This window comes from Gobio gobio, assembly GCF_949357685.1.
Source record: "Gobio gobio genome assembly, chromosome: 22".
In the NCBI taxonomy this organism is placed as follows: domain Eukaryota; kingdom Metazoa; phylum Chordata; class Actinopteri; order Cypriniformes; family Gobionidae; genus Gobio; species Gobio gobio.
Window position 1 is genome coordinate 1,622,951 of NC_137118.1, and position 21,742 is coordinate 1,644,692.

At 39.8% G+C, this 21,742-nt stretch overlaps 1 protein-coding gene across 1 annotated transcript in view; it reads right to left on the minus strand.

Annotated features, from left to right (window-relative positions):
- rxfp2a (relaxin family peptide receptor 2a) overlaps positions 1–21,742 on the minus strand; it is a gene marked incomplete at its 5' end in the record, with an annotated part of 132,904 nt that overhangs the window by 39,381 nt on the left and 71,781 nt on the right. Inside the window, 2 exons of the mRNA XM_079804704.1 lie at positions 737–808; positions 5,534–5,608. Coding sequence (XP_079660830.1) covers positions 737–808; positions 5,534–5,608 — 147 coding nt within the window. The remainder of the gene's footprint in view (positions 1–736; positions 809–5,533; positions 5,609–21,742) is intronic.

Sequence of the window (21,742 nt, forward strand, 5' to 3'; positions counted from 1 at the left end):
AAGCGTTTAGTTTAGCTTCATATCTCGCACTTGACGTCGAGTCGAGCTTCTAAACTTCGCCCTCAGCAGCTTCTGTGAACATAAAGCCCGCCTACTCTGATTTGATTGGTTTTCTCAAATATGTTGACATTGATGAGCGGTGACAGATCAATGAGAGCTCAGATCAACACACACACCTCTGCTTCTGACTCTGCTCGACGCCACAGCGGATTGAAGAACACACTGATTAAAAGACGGGACGAAGCCAGTTTCATATGTTTGAAAGGTTAATCACACATTTTTAGGGGGGCTGGGCAGAAGTTTAGGGCCTGAATCCCCCCTAAAGAGGGCCTAGTGAAGCCCATTCTTACATTAATACAAAATTTGAAGTTCACAAAATCGCTGCACATTCATGTAATTCTGTATTTTGCACACGCAAGTTAAAAGGCATTTGTTTGGGGATAGTAAAACATGTCTGCAACATTTATCAAGTTCATGGATAAGTGTGTGTGCATTTATTAATCATTTTGAGTCTAAAATCATCCCATACTAGACCACCATCTCCATGATAAAGAACAAGCATTTCCCTTCAGAGATAATAAACTGGGAATTAAAAAAACCATGACTGACATCATAAACTATTAAAACACAATTAAACGGACTATTAAATCAAACTCGGCATTATATTACGATTATAAAGTGAGATGCCGTCACAAACACACTCACGGCTGAGAGTAAATGCACGGAAAACACTTACAGGACTGTGAGCTCGGTGCAAGTCATCAGAGTGGAATAATTCAGCAACTCAACGTGGTTTTCAGCAAAGTCCCTGCGAGGACAGACACGCCATGGAAAAGAAGACAGAAAAACAAAAACATAAATCCTCAATTCGAGAACATAGGAAGAGAACGACTGGGAAAACTCCTCGTGCTCTGCCTGCAACAACAAAAATACATTTGATCAGGAGCCAAAGGTGCACGACATAAATCATACGCTTGCCTCGGGAAGCCTCGTGCTGAAAGCGTTCACTCAGAGAGCCTTGATGAGAGGATGGGATGGCTATTAAACTGTCAGGCCGGACTTGCAGATGGCAAAGTGTCATTCAGAGGAGAGAGTAGAGCAGCGAGAGTGAGTCTGATCGCATACCATAAAAACACACGCCCTGCTGATGCCATTGTCTGTCTCCTTCCACACGGGGTTAGTTATTATAACCAGTGTTGGGGAAAGTTACTTAAAAAGTAATGCATTACAATCAGTGTTGGGGGAAACGCATTACAAGTAACTCGAGTTACATACTAATATTACTTTTTCCAAGTAACTAGTAAAGTAACGCATTACTTTTCAAATTTACAACAAAATATCTGAGTTACTTTTTCTCATTAGTTTGACTGACAGCTCTCCTGTCCTCATGTTGAGAAGAATAAGTGCAGAGGTGTGTGTGTGTGTGTGTGTGTGTGTGTGTGTGTGTGTGTGTGTGTGAACATGATGGTTATTGTAGTTCTAGACTAAATGTGAGCATTGATTTATCTCACTTGCACAATAAAGATTCTGTCCTCCTCAAAATGAAGAAAATCTGTCAAATGCAAAATCAGAATCTCCAATAATTAAATGTTAAATAAAACAACTATTTTTATGCATAATCTACCTTTATATTTAATTGACCAATGTCTTGCTGCTGACCTTTGATGATGAAAATGACTAGATTTAGTTTTTATTGGTAAAACTTTTTTCTCCTGCATCCTATTCTCCATTATCCAGAGCTGCGCCCTCTAGTGTTCATGAGGGAATCTGCATCTTTACCTCAGACTGGGGCTTATTATTTACATTTTGGCATGAAGAGGTCTTTACCGTTGAACAAAAATATAACTTTTTTGCTCTAAAAAAAACAAAACAAAACAAGCCCAGCCCAGGTGAGAAAAAGTAACGCAAAAGTAACGTAACGCATTACTTTTCTTAGAAAGTAACTAAGTAACTCAATTAGTTACTTTTTAAGGGAGTAACGCAATATTGTAATGCATTACTTTTCAAAGTAACTTTCCCCAACACTGATTACAATATTGCGTTACTCCCTTAAAAAGTAACTAATTGAGTTAGTTACTTTATAAGAAAAGTAATGTGTTACGTTACTTTTGCGTTACTTTTTCTCACCTGGGCTGGGCTTGTTTTTGTAAAAGTTATATTTTTGTGCAACGGTAAAGACCTCTTCATACAAAAATGTAAATAATAAGCCCCAGACTGAGGTAAAAATGCAGATTCCCGCATGAACACTAGAGGGCGCAGCTCTGGATAATGGAGAAGAGGACGCAGGAGAAAAAAGTTTTACCAATAAAAAAAAAAAATCTAGTCATTTTCATCATCAAAGGTCAGCAGCAAGACATTGGTCAATTAAATATAAAGGTAGATTATGCATAAAAATAGTTGTTTTATTTAACATTTAATTATTGGAGGTTTGCATAGTATTCTGATTTTGCATTTGACTGATTTTCTTCATTTTGAGGAGGACAGAATCTTTGTGCAAGTGAGATAAATAAATGCTCACATTTAGTCTAGAACTACAATAACCATCATGTTCACACACACACACACACACACACACACACACACACACACACAGACACACACACACACACACACACACACACACACACACACACACACACACACACACACACACACACACACACACACACACACACACACACACACACACACACACACACACACACACACACACACACACACACACACACACACACACACACCTCTGCACTTATTCTTCTCCACATGAGGACAGGAGAGCTGTCAGTCAAACTAATGTGAAAAAGTAACTCAAATTTGAAAAAAAAATTTGAAAAGTAATGCGTTACTTTACTAGTTACTTGGAAAAAGTATTATTATTACGTAACTCAAGTTACTTGTAATGCGTTTCCCCCAACACTGATGTAGATGAGCTAATAAATCTGCATTTTGAGTGGCGTGTGGCGTTAACTTAGCGTCTTTCGGCGAGTGGCGTTATTTAAACGCCTGACGGCCTTATTTAACGCTTGTTGGCGTCATGAAAACGGCGTTTTAAAATTAATACGGCGGTGAAAAGCACGCAAATTCTGACCCATTTGGCTTTCGATAGACGACTGGGTCAGAGCATCTCCATCATGTGGATGTTCTTTGACCCGTCTCACCTACCTCAGCATTGTTGAGCCCATGTCCAGCCTCTCATGGAGACGGTTTTCCCTGTGTCTGTGGCTCTTTCAGCAGATCATGCGCCGCCACAAAGCACAAATGCTTCAGGAATGCTTTGAGGAGCACAACAACGAGTTTGAGTCCAAATTCCCCAGATCTCAATCCAATCGAGCATCTGTGGGATGAGCTGGACAAACAAGTCCAATCCATAGAGGCCCTCTTAAAGGATCTGCTGCTAACATCTTGGTGCCAGATCCCACAGCACACCTTCTAGTCCATGCCTCGATGGGTCAGGGCTGTACATATAAGTAATCAGCTACAACAGAAATGCTAAAACATATAGGAGACGATTTATTATAAGCACAATTCAGATTATAATCCCGTATATCTGGTTTTAGTGCATACTTTGCATACTAAATGATTTAGAGCTGGGAACCTCAATAAACCTGCACTATATGATCTTCAGGTTCTTGATGGAATATAATTAACGAGAGAACTGGCCATATAATTATGACCTTGTCCGGTATGAGTGTGTGATGAGGAGGACGCCGCTCGCTCTTCAGCTCTGGTTTAGCCGAGCTGCTGAATGTTGGATGAGCTGAAGACTATTAATTGATTTTTGTGGGAGATCAGGAACAAGTGCATTACAGCAGTCACATCTACTGGAGATACGAGCATGGGTTTTCTGCATCTTTCTGGTTTTAAAAAAGGTTTGAGTTAGTTTTGAAGATTTTGTTACCTTGTTAATATGGGAGTTAAAATGCAAGTCTAAAATAACACCTGTAAGCCCAAGGAGTCAAATGAACCAGATTCTGGAACAACATTTCTCCTTTAGTTTTAGGGTCAGCTAACAGAAGCTCAGTCTTATCCTCGTTTAGCTGTAGAAAGTAATTACTCCAATTATTTACTGCCATGAGGAAGGTAGTGATGGAATTATTATTATATTAACAGTTGTATTATCATTAGGCTCGACAGAAACGTACAGCCGTGTCATCAGTGGAAAATAGAGGACCAGGACTCAGTTTAACAAACATTTCTCCCTCTAATATATTGATCCAGACGGTTGATTTAAATATCATGGTTGATATCATCAAACGCTGCACTGAAGTCTAAAACAACAAGAATTGAGACCCTAGTAACCACACTTTTATCAGAATTTATTCTGAGGTCGCTAATTATTTTTGTAAGGGGAATAAAACAAGAAATAAAATAAATGAATTAAAATAAAATAAAAATATATAAAATAAAATATATAAAAAATACAGTAAAATTAATAAAAAAAATAATAATAATAAAAAAAAAAATAAAACTAAACAAAAGAAAAAAAATAAACAAAAGAACATCTAAAAAGAAAAAAAGAAAATATAAAAGAAAAAGAAAGAAAAAAGAAAGAAAAATAATAAATAAAATAAATAATGATAACAAAATAAAATATTAAAATGAATAAATAAAAACATGTAAAAATAAAATGATTAATGACAATAAAAATATAAAAATTCAATGTAAAAATAATAAATAAAATAAAATACAAATATAAAAACTAAATAAAATAAAATATAAAAGTGATAAATAAATAAGAAAAAAGTAAAAAATATAAAATATAAAAAATAATAATAATAAAGAAAAGAAAAGAAATAAAATATATTAAAAAAATTAATAAAAAATGAATAATGAAAATAAAAATATAAAAATAAAATATAAAAATACAAAATAAAATACAAATATAAAAACTAAATAAAATAAAATATAAAAATAATAAAGAAAAAAATAATAAATAAAATAAAATACAAATATAAAAGTAATAAATAAATAAGATATAAAAATTATAATAATAAAGAAAATAACTAAAATATAAAAATAATAAATCAAATAAAATAAGTCAAATATATATTAAAAATTTTTTTTTTTTTAAATGTTTAATGAAAATCAAAAATATTCAATATAAAAATAATAAAGAAAATACAGATATAAAAACTACATAAAATTAAAAATTAAAAATTAAAATAATAAATAAAAAATAAAATATTAAAATAAAATAAAAAATAAAATGAATGAAAATAAAAATATAAAAATTAAATAAAAAAATAATAAATTAAATAAAATACAAATATAAAAACTAAATCAAATTATAAACAATAAAAATAATAAATAAATAATACAAATAAATAAAATATAAAAAATAAATAAATAAACAAATATTGAATTATATACTTTTTTTTGTTTTACCTCGTCTCATTTCTCCTTGCCTAGAGGAAAACAACTGGTACAGCTTACCCCACTCTCTCCAACTGAAGTTAGAGAGAAACCTCTAAAACACAACACACAGCCCATAATGTTGTGTATGTAAGAGGTGAGAATAACAGGAAGTACTCACAGCCACCGGAGCAAGGGCATGTGCTGACAGAAACTGGAGTTGGGCAGCCACATCAAGGACGTGTTCACCATAGACCTGCGAGTAAACACAAACATTCAAATCAACCAGAATCACGGCAGCCCAGCCTGTGTGTGCAGACGGTCCCAGCAAGAGCCATGGAGGCTTTAATGTGGACATTATCAACCCCACCGCCGCGCTTCCAGATGTGCCTGAACCCGTTTCACAGCTAAAACAATCAAGGCTTTCTCGCTCTGTGCTATTAGACGACAGGTGTCCAGCTCCACTAACATCATCAGCAGAAAACTGCTCTAAATGAGTCCTTGATTATCAACTAAATAAGATATTAATATAAACCTCTGAAGGGAGGTCATGCATTTAGTCAAAAACACCAGAAAATTATGCAAATTTAGGGAAGCATGCTAAATTAATGGAGTGCGTGTTACACAGTGGGCACTTGTATAATTCATCAAGGTAATATTTCTTTAACCTCTTAAAGGGTTAGTTCACCCAAAAATGTAAATTCTGTCATTAATGACTGACCCTCATGTGGTTGGACACCCATCAGACCTCCGTTCATCTTCAGACACAAATGAAGATATTTTAGTGTAAATCTGATGCTCTGAAAGGCCTCCATTGGCTCAATGCACTTTACACTCTCAAGACCCTTAAAAGACACTAAAGACGTCGTTACAAAGTCCATCTCACTACAGCGGCTCTACAATAACTTTATGAATCGGCGACAATAGTTTTTGTGCGCAAAAAAACCCTAAATAACGACTTACATAGTGATGACGATTTCAAAACACGGCCTCATGAAGCTTGGAAGCGTTATGAATCAGTGAGTCGATTCAGCGGTTTGGAGTGTTATGAATCAGTGAGTCGATTCAGCGGTTCAGAGCGTTATGAATCAGTGAGTCGATTCAGCGGTTTGGAGCGGTATGAATCAGTGAGTCGATTCAGCGGTTTGGAGCGTTATGAATCAGTGAGTCGATTCAGCGGTTTAGAGCGTTATGAATCAGTGAGTCGATTCAGCGGTTTGGAGCGTTATGAATCAGTGAGTCGATTCAGCAGTTTGGTTCGCCAAATTTCAGCAGTTTGGCGGTTTGACACGCGATCCGAATCATGATTCGACTCACTGATTCATAACGCTTCGAAGCTTCATGAGGCCGTGTTTTGAAATCGTCATCACTATATAAGTGTCACAGACACGTCAGGTTCCAACCTCCACCAATCACAACGCACGGCATCTCCTGAGTACTGATCACCATCACCTGCACCTCATCACGGCACTCATCACCAGCACTATATAACACACACTCACACAGCACTCCATGTCCGGTCTCGTTCGCATATACTCTGTGCTATGCTTACCTCAAGGACTTCTCTTCGCATACTTACCTGTCTCCAGCGTGTCTCCTTCCCTTTGTGTTCCTCGTCTGCTGTGTGTGTGTGTTACAGTCAGTTCCTCAGTTCTCCAGCGATCTCCAAGCTCCAACGTTCATCTATCTGCAAAACAAAGGACAGTAACTATCTCTATCATATCCATTCAACGTCTATCTACAACCAGTTTACTCACCTGTGTTACTTCATCTGCTCGACTGTGGTCAAATAAACTACCATTACCTGTTACGTCTGTGTCTGCCTCCTGTGTACTGTAACAGAAGACCGGACCCAAAACAGAAGACCCAGTATGAGCCAGCCGGATCCATTTCAAGAACTGGTAGATGCGCTTCGGCGCACATTTCCTCCACCACCCACTCCAGTTACTGTCCCTTCACCTGCACCAGCGAACACCAGCAACTCTGTCAACAGTCCTCCTTCACTACCTCCGTATGCAAGTCCCATGGCTAAACCGGCGCCCTACTCAGGATCAGCGGAGGATTGCAGTGGATTCCTGCTGCAATGCACACTGGTCCTGGAGATGCAGCCGCACCTGTACCCGAGCGACACATCGAAAATTGCATTCGTCATCTCTCAGCTCAGCGGCAAAGCATTAATGTGGGCCGATTCCATCTGGTCACAACAGGGCGCAGTAACGCAATCCTACTCAGCGTTTATTTCCCACTTCCAGGAAGTGTTTGGGAAACCGATCACAGATTCGTCAGCTGGTGAGAAACTTTATAATTTAAAACAAGGATCCATGTCTATTTACGATTATGCTTTGCAATTCAGAACGCTTGCAGCAGTCAGCGGATGGAATGAACAGGCGTTGATAACGACGTATCGGCAAGGATTAGAACCTCGGGTACGGCTGCATCTCGCTGCATGCGAGGACTCCATCGGCCTTGAGAAATTCATCCAGCTCTCCATTCGCTGTGCCACTCGCATGCAAGCGTGCATCCAAGAGCACCAGGACCAGTTTCCCATCAACGTGCCCTTCCGCCGATCAGAACCCGTAGGCACCCCAGAACCAGCCCAAGAACCCATGGAAATAGAAAATTCCCGTTTATCTTCTGAAGAACGCCGCCGTCGGCTGACCCTTCGTCTTTGTCTCTATTGTGGTGAACCTGTGCATGTCATTGCTGCATGCCCCACACGACCCCCGCGCTAATATTATTCCTGCTAATCATAAGATGAAACCACTCACCACTGTCGTCATCCTTACTGCCGCTGATGTCTCCCTTTCAGTGGTCGCGCTCCTCGACTTGGGGTCAGCCGGCAACTTCCTCTCCGGTGCCATCTGCCGCCAGTTACGCCTCAAGACCACTCCGTCTCCGACCACCTACAGGATCAGCTCCATAACCGGCAGACCCCTCAGTCGCAAGCGCGTTCGCACCGTGGCTGGACCAGTTACACTACAAGTGGGTCTATTACACCGTGAAGAGGCTCATATGCTGGTTCTGGAGGATTCAACTGCTGACGTGGTTCTGGGGCGCCCCTGGTTGGAGCAGCACAACCCTACCATCTCCTGGAAAACGGGCGAAATCCTGAAGTGGGGCGACACTTGCTTCTCTCGATGTTTGACGGAACTTCCTCTTCCACCATCGTCTCCGCCTGATTTAACTCTCTGTGCCACATCCATCGAAAGTCCAGTTGAACAACGCTCAGTTGACGTCCCCAAGTGTTACGCCCCCTTCAAAGATGTCTTCTGCCCGCAACGGGCTTCCAAGCTGCCTCCACACCGGCCATGGGACTGTGCCATCGACCTGCTTCCGGGTGAACCAGTACCAAAGGGTAATATATACCCGTTATCCATCCAGGAGGAGAAGGCCATGGAGGATTACATCAAGGAAGCCCTCGCCCAAGGTTACATCAGGCCGTCTACTTCCCCTGCTGCTTCCAGCTTCTTCTTTGTGGCAAAAAAGGACGGAGGCTTGCGGCCATGTATCGATTATCGTTCACTCAATAAAATCACCGTCAAGTTTCGATATCCCCTTCCTCTCGTCCCAGCGTCCCTGGAACATCTCCGTGGTGCCACTGTGTTTACCAAGCTGGACCTCCGCAGCGCATACAACCTCATCCGGATACGTGAGGGGGACGAGTGGAAGACTGCCTTTATTACCCCTACTGGACACTATGAATATCTCGTCATGCCGTATGGATTGGTAAACGCCCCCTCCGTATTCCAGGATTTCATCCATGAGGTGCTCCGGGAGTTTCTCCATCGATTTGTCCTAGTCTACATCGACGACATACTCATATACTCCCGGAGCCAGGCCGAACATCGTCAACACGTTGCGGAGGTCCTCAACCGTCTACGTCAATTCCACCTGTTCCTCAAGGCAGAAAAGTGTTCATTCCACTAAACATCAGTTTCCTTCCTGGGTTATCACATAGACCACAGTAGCATCCGGATGGACGAGAGGAAGGTGGAATCCATCACCAACTGGCCAGAACCCACAACCATCAAATAACTCCAACGCTTCCTCGGATTCTCCAACTTCTACAGACGTTTCATTAAAGGTTACAGTTCGATCACTCATCCACTCACCAGTATGCTACGCAATAAGCCCAAGTCTCTGTCCTGGAGCCCGGCAGCCACCAACGCCTTTGAACAACTTAAGAAAGCCTTCACCACCGCTCCCTTACTCGTCCATCCAGACCCAGAAAGACCTTTCATCGTGGAAGGGGACGCCTCCACAACTGGAGTGGGAGCGGTGTTGTCCCAGCAGTAGGGGACGCCTAGTAGACTCCATCCATGTGCCTTCTTCTCCCGCAAGCTCAGCCCGGCGGAAGTCAACTTCTCCATCGGTGACAGGGAACTCCTTGCTGTTAAGCTTGCCTTGGAAGAGTGGAGGCATTGGCTGGAGGTAGCCAAACATGCGTTCCTGGTGCTAACGGATCACAAGAACTTAGAATATCTTCGATCAGCCAAAAGACTAAACCCAAGACAAGCCCGTTGGGCTATGTTCTTCTCCCGCTTCAATTATACCATCTCTTATCACCCAGGTACAAAAAATATTAAGACTGATGCTCTCTCCCATCTTCATGCTCCAGATGAACAAACCGAAAAACCAGAACCCATTATTCCAAGTTCCCTCATCGTAAGTCCTATTACCTGGTCTGAAGAAACTATCCCCTCCTCCAATGCCTCCACGAACCCTCCGCCGGGCTGTCCACCAGGCTTGTTGTACATCCCACGGACACGACGCACTCCCACCATTCACTCGGCTCACACGTCACTTGGTACTGGTCACCCGGGGGTCAATGAAACCCTTTCGTTGCTTAAAGAACGCTTCTGGTGGCCAGGGATGGCTTCGGATGTCAGAAGGTACGTGCAGGGCTGTAGGGAGTGTGCCATTTCCAAATCTCCTCGTCATCTACCAGCTGGGAAACTCCTTCCTCTGCCCGTTCCAGAACGCCCATGGTCACACCTAGGAGTGGACTTCATCACTGACCTTCCGGCCTCAGACGGTAATACCACCATCCTAGTAGTTGTTGATCGTTTTTCTAAATCCTGTCGTCTGATCCCACTTCCAGGATTGCCTACTGCCATGGAGACAGCCGAAACACTCTTCAACCAAGTTTTCAGATACTTCGGAGTACCAGAAGACATTGTCTCAGACCGAGGTCCCCAGTTCATATCCAGAGTATGGAAATCGTTCTTCTCCCTCCTAGGTGTGGCCGTTAGCCTGACGTTGGGATATCATCCACAATCGAACGGGCAGACGGAAAGGAAGGTACAGGAAATTGGCCGCTTCCTACGTACCTTCTGTCATGACCACCAGGACTCTTGGAACCAGTTCCTGGGTTGGGCCGAGTACGCCCAAAACTCGCTGAAACAGTCAACCACAGGACTCACCCCATTCCAGTGAGTACTCGGCTTCCAACCTCCACTATTCCCCTGGGATGGGGAACCCTCCGACGTTCCAGCAGTGGACTACTGGTTCCGAGAGAGCGAGAGGGTCTGGGACTCAGCCCACCATCAATTGCAACGGGCCCTGCGCAGACGCAGGATGGTAACCGATCTCCGACGGTCTGACACTCCTGTCTTCCAGCCTGGTCAGATGGTTTGGCTATCAACCAGAGACATCAGAATGGGTCTGCCTTGCAAAAAGCTGAGTCCCAGGTTCATTGGCCCATTCCCCATCATCAAGCAGGTCAATCCAGTCACCTACCAACTCCGTCTTCCACAAGGGTATCGTATACATCCCACTTTCCATGTGTCACTACTTAAAGCTCACCATCCCTCTGTTTCAGTTTACTCACCTGTGTTACTTCATCTGCTCGACTGTGGTCAAATAAACTACCATTACCTGTTACGTCTGTGTCTGCCTCCTGTGTACTGTAACAAAGAGATCTGAGTAATTGACCAAGTGGGTAAATGTACATTTTAAAAAGTAAGGGACCCAATACTGACCCCTGTGGGACACCAGAACCAACATTGGACCTATGGCCACCCATAAAAACAAATTGACTGCGGTAAGTAAAATAAGACCTGAACCATCCAAGCACCGTCTCGGACAAACCAAATAGATTTTCAAGACGATTAAGTAGTAACAGCGAATGTCATAGCATATAAAGTGCAAATAAAGTGTGCTATCAGAGGCTGTAATTACATCTATCTTCCATAATTATTTTGTTTCCTCCATCACATCTCTGAGAAGTAACATATGGGACAATTTCACATTATTTGCCTCAGAACAATCAGCTTGAGAATTCTAGCTTTTGTGACGTCATTGCAGCAGCTCATTTGCATTTAACCCTCTCAAGTCTGCGGCCGCGCCGGTGCGATCGGCTCTCTTTATTTCTTATCAGTGCCAAAGAGAGTTTCTATTTTGTTTTGTGCACAGTCACAATACTTTTTGCAAAATAAAGAAAACAAACATGATGCGCGATCTGCAGCCTCTCTGTCAAAGACGTTCATTCAGATAGTCTTCAGAAAATGACCTCTAGCTTAGTGAATACTTTTTACACAAACATGAGACAAATGTCTAAAGAAACGCTGAAATGTCAGGTTTTAAACAATGTAAACCAAATATTCTGTGTTCAGTTACTAACTTCATTAGTGCTAATGCGACCACGCCCACGGGTTCTAATTGAGATTCAAATACTGATGATCCAGAGTCGACGCCCACATCAACTCACACACAAACACATCTAGTGAAGCGCTGTAACGCTACTTCAGATACATCGTTTTGACACGTGTTGAGTTATAATCCTGGATTTATTCTCCTCATGCAAAGCTGTTCATTTCTAAGAGCAAAGGACTTCGCCACTGATTGTAAGGTCAGTTCATTCTGTTAGCATCTGTGAATATTAAATGCAAAAAGACCGTTTAAATATGAATCCTGTTGTAACAAATGTCATACATGCAAGACTGTTTAGACCAGATTTATTTGGCCTGTTTTGGACAGATTATAAGCCTAGTGTCACATCAATAAAGCTTTTATTCGCAAATGTCTGCTCAGATGCTATAAATATAGTACCAGTCAAACGTATTTTGCTTCATATTGATGTTTAAATATTATAGCCTAATGGTATTTTTTTTATTTAATATCAAAGTTTGACAGAAATGAAATCTGGAGTTTTCTTTTGTAGAAAGTGATTTTTGTTTTGTTTTGTAGAAAGTGAATTGCTTTCTTTAAAGTGAATTTCTGTATAAATTGTCTCTAAATTTGAATTATTTATTGTAATTTTTTTTAGCATGAGACTACTTTTAAAAACATAAAAAATTGTAAAAAAATGTTTTTTTAAAAACGCTCTTCTTAGTCATTTGTGTCTTGTTTCTAGTCTAAATATTTAAACATTCTTAAATCAAGATGCATTTACAAGATAAGTACAATTTCAACTAAATAAAAAGAGCATTTTTTTGCTCTCTCAGTCAGGTATGAAGCTCATTCATTATGCAGCTCATTATGCAGGCTATTATGTTATTTTGTTATCTCAGGTGTTAACTCATCATTATTCATTAGCTATCACGCCTCCTCACATACTGGCTTTATGAAGAGAAACTGTCTTACAAATTGTAAATGAATATATTGTTTTATGTGAATGAGAAGGCTCAATGATTCTCACATCAGTTTGAAGCAAAAACTCATTGCAAATACACCCATTATTCAAAAGTCTTGTGGACACATATCTATTGTGTGTTTTGAGGCCTTCATTTTAAAACAATTTTTTTAGTTTTTTTCAAAAACCGTGCATTAACATTATTCTCTCAAAAATACAAGCATGTACATTCATGTTGCTCAGATATTCTGGTAGCCCAGTTTGTGCTGAATACAGTGTAATTACACTTTTGCCATTAATGTGTTTATAAGCAACTGAAAAAAACACAAATGTCAGCGCATGTCAAAACTTCTAAAGGGCCCCAAAATAGCTCAGACTCCAGAGGGTTAAAGTTACATTGCTTCAACTAAAAAATGCGGGCGTTAAAACATGGTATAATAAATGATGCATATCTGCAGAAAGTAGACAGTCTAGGCTTTCAAATGGCACCACATATGAGGTCAGAGCTCCGCAGACATTTAACATTTAAAGTATATATATATACCCTTATCAGGGGCCTTGGAGTTTATGAGGTTAATAATACATTTAAATAATTTTCTGTAAACATTCAAGAGATGTACTAGCGTTTCTGGTAAGTCTCATGAGGAACTGCAGTGATGCTTAATATGGGTTTGGGTTTTCCCCCGGGGGGAACAGAAACCTGCTTCTCATTAACACGGAGGAACATAAATGAAACATTTCTTTAAAATATCTTCCTCCAGGATGGCAGTGATGCTTGGCAAGCTCAAAGTGGCAAATAATGCGAAATTGTCCCATATGTTCCTTCTCAGAGATGTGAATAATTATGGAAGAAATATGTAATTACGGCCTCTGATAGCACACTTTATTTTTTTGTTTCACTAAAAGAATTATGCAAATGCTGTAATGGCACAAACATGAGTGTGTGCGGTTTGCATGCTGCAGGTGTTTGCTTAGAAATACTGTGTGCAAAAGTTGCATAGGGTGAATTCAGGGAGATTGGCAGAGGTGTCAAAAGTATTCGCATTCATTACTCAGGTAGAAGTATAGATACTGGGGTTTAAAAAGACTTCTGTAGAAGTTGAAGTATCAACTCAAGCTTTTTACTCAAGTAAAAGTGTAAAAGTAACTGGTTTCAAAACTACTTAAAGTATAAAAGTAAAAGTAATGTAAGGGGAAAAAATGCCATTAAAGGGGTAGTTCACCCAAAAATGAAAATTCTGTCATAATCTACTCAAATTGTTCCAAACCTGTATGAGTTTCTTTGTTCTGAAGATTGAAGAATTTTTGTAACCAAGCAGATTATATGCAACCATTGACTGCCATAGCATTTTGCCCCTACTATGGCAGTCAATGGTTGCTCTATCTGCTTGGTTACAAACATTCTTCAAAATATCTTCAGAACAAAAACTCATACAGGTTTGGAACAACTTGAGGGTGAGTAAATGATGACAGAATTTTCATTTTTGGGTGAAGTATCCCTTTAAGGACAAAAGATTAGGCCGCGCCACAGTGCATACCCCACCTCCTCAAAAACACATTTTTCTGAAGGCCATAATGACTATAATGTTATATTAAAAAGTTAATGTTGAACATTTTTTCAGATGCACTTGGCTACGCGTTTCAGCCGCATATATTCCCATTGAAAATGAACACATTTTAGGACAATGCAAATACATTAAAGAACCATATTGTGTACTACTGAGCATTAACGTGTTTCATGGAGTGGAAGATTTGATGACTAGTTGCCTATAAATATTGTAAAGGTGCAAAAAGTCAAAATTCAGAGGCATGTTATCAATAACCATTTTTTGAATGTGTGATCAGTGTGGACAGATTGGGTCAACAATTTCCAGCCCAAAAACCTCACCAAATGTACATTTATATATATTTTTAAAAATGGTTATTGATAACATGCCTGGTTATTGATAACAAGTTTGCACCTCTTACAATACTTATAGGCAACTAGTCACTCCAAGAAAAAAACCCAAAACTTTAACTGCCAAAATAATGTGATATTATTTTATTGCCATACCAATCAATGTTGATAAGTAAGTTACCATTTTATCTCCTTAAAGCATAACATTGATGATTAAAAAAAAAAAAAAATCCCAGTAAAACGGTTCAAATATGACTATATGTCCAGGTAGAAACTGTCAAAACCGCAATCCCTTAGAAAAACACAAGATTTTCAATGTCAACAGTAAGAAGCCAATTTACGTGCAAAAAGTGCCCAATATAGAGATTGGAAAACGCTATGTAATTAACAGGCATTTCACACGTTAATGCACACACCAATGTCAAAATGCGTAATTCATTTATACTGTACAATAATCCGTCAACAAATACATAACAACAATGCGCTTACCCTTGTGTTGCACTTTGCTTTGACAAAACTACAGTATGTCTTTCGTGAAGTACATGGCACATGCACATTTAGCACAGTCAAAACGGATTAGTCGTTGATTTTAACATCTTTCAGCATCTGTCGGGGTTGCTAGTTGCAGATGTCCCATGTGTGTGTATGATGATGGACGGGAGTCGCGGTTATATTTAAAGAGTCTTCGAGTCACAGGTGTAATTCACGTTTGAGAGTTGAGTCACTCTCCCACTCTTTACTGTAGATACAACTTACTGTGTATTTATGCCACTGGCATAGCGATCACTGGAATATACAGCTACGAGTCATCGCGCTAAAAACCCGGCTAAAGTCATGAATGAGGCTGAGCACGTCTGCCTGCCTGCTGATCGCTGATTGGCTGAAAGTGCATGCTCGTCGGCGAGAACCCGCCCTATCTGGCAACATGGTGTGTGATTTGTGCAGGTGCAGGCGTGATTGATCGCCTACAACCCAATAGGGTGTCGGAATGGTTTGTGTTTATCCTTCTCATCCAACCACAATCAAATTCACTCTGTCCGGATGGCGCGATTTATCTGGATAGTTTATTTTATTTTATGACAAGCCGGAATGAAAACATGCCGAAATGGAATAGGAGTAACGAGGCTATTTTTAAAATGTAAGGAGTAGAAAGTACAGATAATTGCTTGAAAATGTAAGGAGTAGAAGTAAAAAGTAGGCTGAAAAATAATTACTCCAGTAAAGTATAGATACTCAAAATTTCTACTTAAGTAAGGTAACGAAGTATTTGTACTTCGTTACTTGACACCTCTGGAGATTGGGATACTTTTCCCCAGTCCTCTCAATGGCAAAACGTGTCCCAATCACCCTGAATTCACCCTAAATGTTTATTTTGAAGTTCGAACTAAACTCATAAATGTGTGTCGGCTGTGTGTGTACACAATCACACAACAATGGTAGAAATCCACACACTCCTTTTTTAATCCCAATTCAAATCACAAGCAGTGTCTAAGAACAAGCCGCTTGAGGATTCTAGCTTTTGTGACGTCACATTGCACAGGCCCCGCCCATAATTGCTGACAGACTCCGCCTTATTAGCATAGACGCCGCCCTGTAAACGGATGAAATAATAGCCCATCCGCGCATCTCTAGGTACTGTAAAACCAAACAGATGTTTTAGTTTTTGGCGGAGTATTGGAGGCATGAGCTGCACAGGCTCCGCCCTCTTCTGTAAAGGGGGCGGAGCAGCAGCTCATTTGCATTTAAAGTTACAGGCATGAAAACTAAATGTTGTATGTTATAATAAATGATCTGTGGGGTGTTTTGAGCTGAAACTTCACAGACACTTCACGGGGACATCAGAGACTGATATTACATCTTGGGCATAATAGGTACATTTAAAAATATATATACATTTAAAAAAAAAAGAGAATATTTTTCTCGATTATCAGTTTGTTACTTACACAAAATCTACAGAAAACATAAGATACAATTATAAATATATTTTTTTGATTTATGGAGTAGTTTGATTACTTTAAAAGGAGAAAATATGATTATAAATATGATCTGATGCACATCTGGAGAATATTTAATTAATATGTGACCCTGGAGCTCAACAGCAGTCGTGCGTCTCACAGGTATATCTGTGCCAATAGCCAACAATACATTGTACGGGTCAAAATTATACATTTTCCTTTTATGCCAAAAAACATTAGGATATTAAGATCATGTTCCATGAAGATATTTGGTAAATTTTCGTACGTACATTTTTGGTAAAATTTCGTAAATTTTAATACTAATTTATTACTAGTAGTAATATGCATTGCTAAGGACTTCATCTGGACAACTTTAAAGGAGATTTTCTCAATATTTAGATGTTTTTACACCCTCAGATTCCAGATTTTACAATATTGTCCTATCATAACAAACCACACATCAGTGGAGAGATTATTTATTCAGCTTTATAAATTTTCAATTTCAAAAAATGTACCCTTTTGACTGGTTTTGTGGTCCAGGCTCACATATATCAGAATTAAGCATTGGTGCATACATCATCTAAAGTCCACAATATGCAAACTGCTTCCCCAAACTAATCCCACAAAGTTGGGAGCATGAAATTGTCCAAAATGTCTTGGTGAAGCATTAAAAGTTCCTTTCACTGGAACTAACCCCTGAAAAACAACCCCACCCCATAATCCCCCCTCCACCAAACTTTACACTTGGCACAATGCAGTCAGGCAAGTCCCGTTCTCCTGGCAACCGCCAAACCCAGACTCGTCCATGGGATTGTCAGACAGAGAAGCGTGATTGGTCACCCAGAGAACACGTCTCATGTCTCACTTTTGCACCCTCAGATTCCATATTTTCAAATATTGTCCGATTATTTATTCAGCTGAAGATGATCTACACATCTCAATTTAAAATATTTGACCCTTATTGCTGGTTTTGTGGTCCAGGGCTATGTCAATAAAAGACATAATACATTTTAGAAAAAATTCTGTGAATTATGAACAAGCCTAAGGTTTTGACAGAGTCTAACTATGCCACAAAAAAGAAGACAGTATTCAGAAGAGAACACTGATGAAAAGATCATATCAATAAGAAGAGAATAAAATATAAATTAATTCTTTTCGGTGAGGAGAGGAGAGGAGGGAAAAAAATGAAGAACAAGTATTGTGATGGGAATAAATGTCCTTCTTTTACTCTAGGCACAGCAGTTATCACAAGGCGGGAAGACATGGGATATTAAAGACATCGGGAAACACTAAAAGTATCAAATGTCTGATTTCATTGGGTACGGACAGGTCTGTATTACAGTCGAAAAGTTGCCTCAGACAATTGTGTTATTGCAGCAAAACATTGGTGTGTTTCAGATCCCTATGACGTCGTGCGATTTCCTTAAAGGATTAGTTCACTTCAAAATGAACATTCCCTGATAGTTTCCTCACTCCATCTCATCCCAGATGTTCATGTGTTTCTTTCTTCAGTTTTTTGAGGATCATTCCAGGATTTTTCTGCTCATAATGGACTTCAATGGGAACCAACGGCTGAAGGTCCAAATCACTGCAGTTTCAGAGGAAGAGCTTCAGAGGCTCTGACCAATCCCAGACGAGGAATAGAGTCTGATCTAGACAAACCATCGCCACATTTACAACACACACACACACATTTATACACTTTAACCTCAGACGCTCGACTTCAGTGTTGTTCTTCTTCACGGCGTATGATGTCATCACGTCAGAAAGGTCACATGACGTAGGTGGAAGTGCCGACCCAGTGTTAAAATTAACGTGCAAAGACTAATGGTGCGTTCACACCGGACGCGAATGAAGCGTTTTGCGCAAGTGATTTGCATGTTAAGTCAATACAAGACGCGAATACACATTCTGCGGCGCGAATGACACGGCACGAATTGAGCATTTGACGTGCAAGTTGAAAAATCTGAACTTTGGCGAATATTCGCGCCGCGTTAACCAATCAGGAGCTTGCTCTAGTAGTGACAACAATGAAGAGAAAATCTGATTTATATTAATCATATATTAATATCTGGTTCAGGCAAGTGTGCATATGATTATCACTGTGATAACATTAAATGACATGAAACACAACCCAGTCTCTTTTTGTTAAATGCAAGTTTATGAATGATCAATAATACAAAAGTATAAGTAAAAGGTATAAGAAGCTACACATGAAATAAAGCAAACAATTCAGTCAAATGTTCAAAGTCAGTGCTAGTCGGCTACAACGGTAATGTAAAGTTAAATAGCCTAAAAATAAAAAGGCAATGAAACTTCACTTTGCCTTCAGCCTAAACGATTCGCCAGGGAACAAATTATAGATCCATGAGAGCAAAGATCGGCCGTTAGATCAACACAAGACGAAATATAGCTCGAGACAAAAAAACGTGTAAACACAGCCCATGTCGGCCATTTCACAACGAGATGAGCCGCTGGCAGAAGCCCCGCCCATGAGGCGAATTCACGTCTGTTGTGCAGCGAGTAAACTCAAAATGTTCAAGCGTCCAACTATGCGCGAATAAATTATGCTATTCGCGCGAAGTTAGACGCTTGAACATTTTGAGTTTACTCGCTTCATTCGTGTCCGGTGTGAACGCACCATAAATCAAACAGCCTTTACACAAATAAAGTTGAAACAACGATGATGGACGATTTTAAAGTTGGAGGAGAACATGAGATGGAGTCGACACTTCCACCTACATCATGTGACCTTTCTGATGTGATGACATATTACACCGAAGTCGAGCGTCTGAGGTTAAAGTATATAAACGTGTGTGTGTGTTGTAAATGTGGCGATGGTTTGTCTAGATCAGACTCTATTCCTCATCTGGGATTGGTCAGAGCCTCTGAAGCTCTTCCTCTGAAACTGCAGTGATTTGGACCTTCAGCCGTTGGTTCCCATTGAAGTCCATTATGAGCAGAAAAATCCTGGAATGATGCTCAAAAAACTGAAGAAAGAAACACGTAGACATCTTGGATGAGATGGAGTGAGGAAATCATCAGGAAATGTTCATTTCGAAGTGAACTAATCCTTTAACATCACATCTTCTCGGACGTACGCCAAGCAAATAAACTCAGGAGCAGTGTTGGGGAAAGTTACTTTGAAAAGTAATGCATTATAATATTGCGTTACTCCCTTAAAAAGTAACTAATTGTGTTACGTTACTTTTGCGTTACTTTTGCGTTACTTTTGCGTTACTTTTTCTCATCTGCGCTGGGTTTGTTTTTGTTCAGTTTTTTTTGTTGTTGTTTTTAATAGCAAAAAAGTTATATTTTTGTGCAAATGTAAAGACCTCTTCATACCAAAATTGAAATAATAAGCCTCAGGCTGAGGTAAAAATGAGCTGCCATTCTGGATAATGGAAGAATAGGACGCAGGAGAAAAAAGTTTTACCAAAGCCCCGTTTCCACCGAAATTACCCGGAACAATTTGTACCAGGAACTTTTTTTACAGGAACTCCCCCCCCCCCCAGATCTGCTTCTGTCTGCGTTTCCACTGCGGTCTAAAGTACCGAGAAGATTAGGCGAATTAGTCCGGAGATTTAGGACAGCGTGACTGCTCCTCCAGTCACATACGGACAGTAATAATTTTTGCGCGATTCTGTCTGCAACAATAACAAGGAGATGAAAGCATTGCTGCTTTTAGTTATGTATTGTTTTAATTAAGAGGTCATTAACAAAACGTCGGAAAAGAGACGAGCACTGACACTAAAGTGTATTCTGAAAGCTCGTTAAGCTAGATTTAAAATAAGACAATGTATGTTATTATCAGCTATTACGGTCATTGACCATGCGACGGCTGAGACGAACGCGCGCCATCAGACAGAAAGAGCAAGACTGATATTTACTGAACGCAGAACGAACAAACCTCGCAAAAGACTTTTAAAAATGCCGGTTGAAATAAAATACTGCGTGAGCTCAACCAATCAGCATGTTCAGCGCCCAAGTCCCACCCCCGAAAGTTCCCGAACTTTGAAAAAATACTACCTCAGGAGCAGGAGGGGGAAATATTTACCTGGAACTTCATTTAGACCCTGTGGTCGAAACACACCGAGTACCAGCCCAAAGTTCCTCGTTCCTGAGGAAAGTTCCTGCGGTGGAAACGCGGCTCAATAAAAACAAAAAATCTGGTAATATTTGCTCATGGTTTAACTGAATCATCGAAGGTCAGCAGCAAGACATTAGTCAATAAAGGTAGATTAAATGCATAAAAATATTTGTTTTATTTAACATTTATATATTTGAGGTTTGCATAGTATTCTGATTTTGCATTTGACTGATTTTATTCATTTTGAGGAGGACAGAATCTTTATTGTGCAAGTGAGATAAATAAATGCTCACATTTAGTCTAGAATTACAATAACATTTACACACAACGCCTCTGCACTTACTCTCGATTTTTCTCAACATGGGGGCAGGAGAGCTGTCAGTCAAATAAATGTGAAAAAGTAACTCAGATATTTTGTTGTAAATTTTTAAATTAATGCGTTACTTTACTAGTTACTTGAAAAAGTAATCTGATTATGTAACTCAAGTTACTAATGCGTTACCCCAACACTGCTCAGGTGTGTCTTTGACGTCTCAAACTGTGGGAATTGATTTAGTTCACAAAAAACAGTAAGAATAAAAGACAATATTGCTCAATTTCAACCTCATAAAACGACATCCTATAGAGCTCCGGAGGTCACGTGACCCATTCTGCTTACGACGCCATTTTGTCAGGCAGGATGAGTTTTGAGTTGATGAGTTACACAGCAAAACTTAATAGATTAAACATAACAGATAAAAGCACTTCTGTTATTCACGATTAAGTATCGTATTTAATGGGAACTTATTTTTATCATTTGGTACGTGAGGCAAAAGTAGTTAAGAATGAAGGATAAACTGAAATTCACGACATTTCAACAACTTACTGTGATAAAA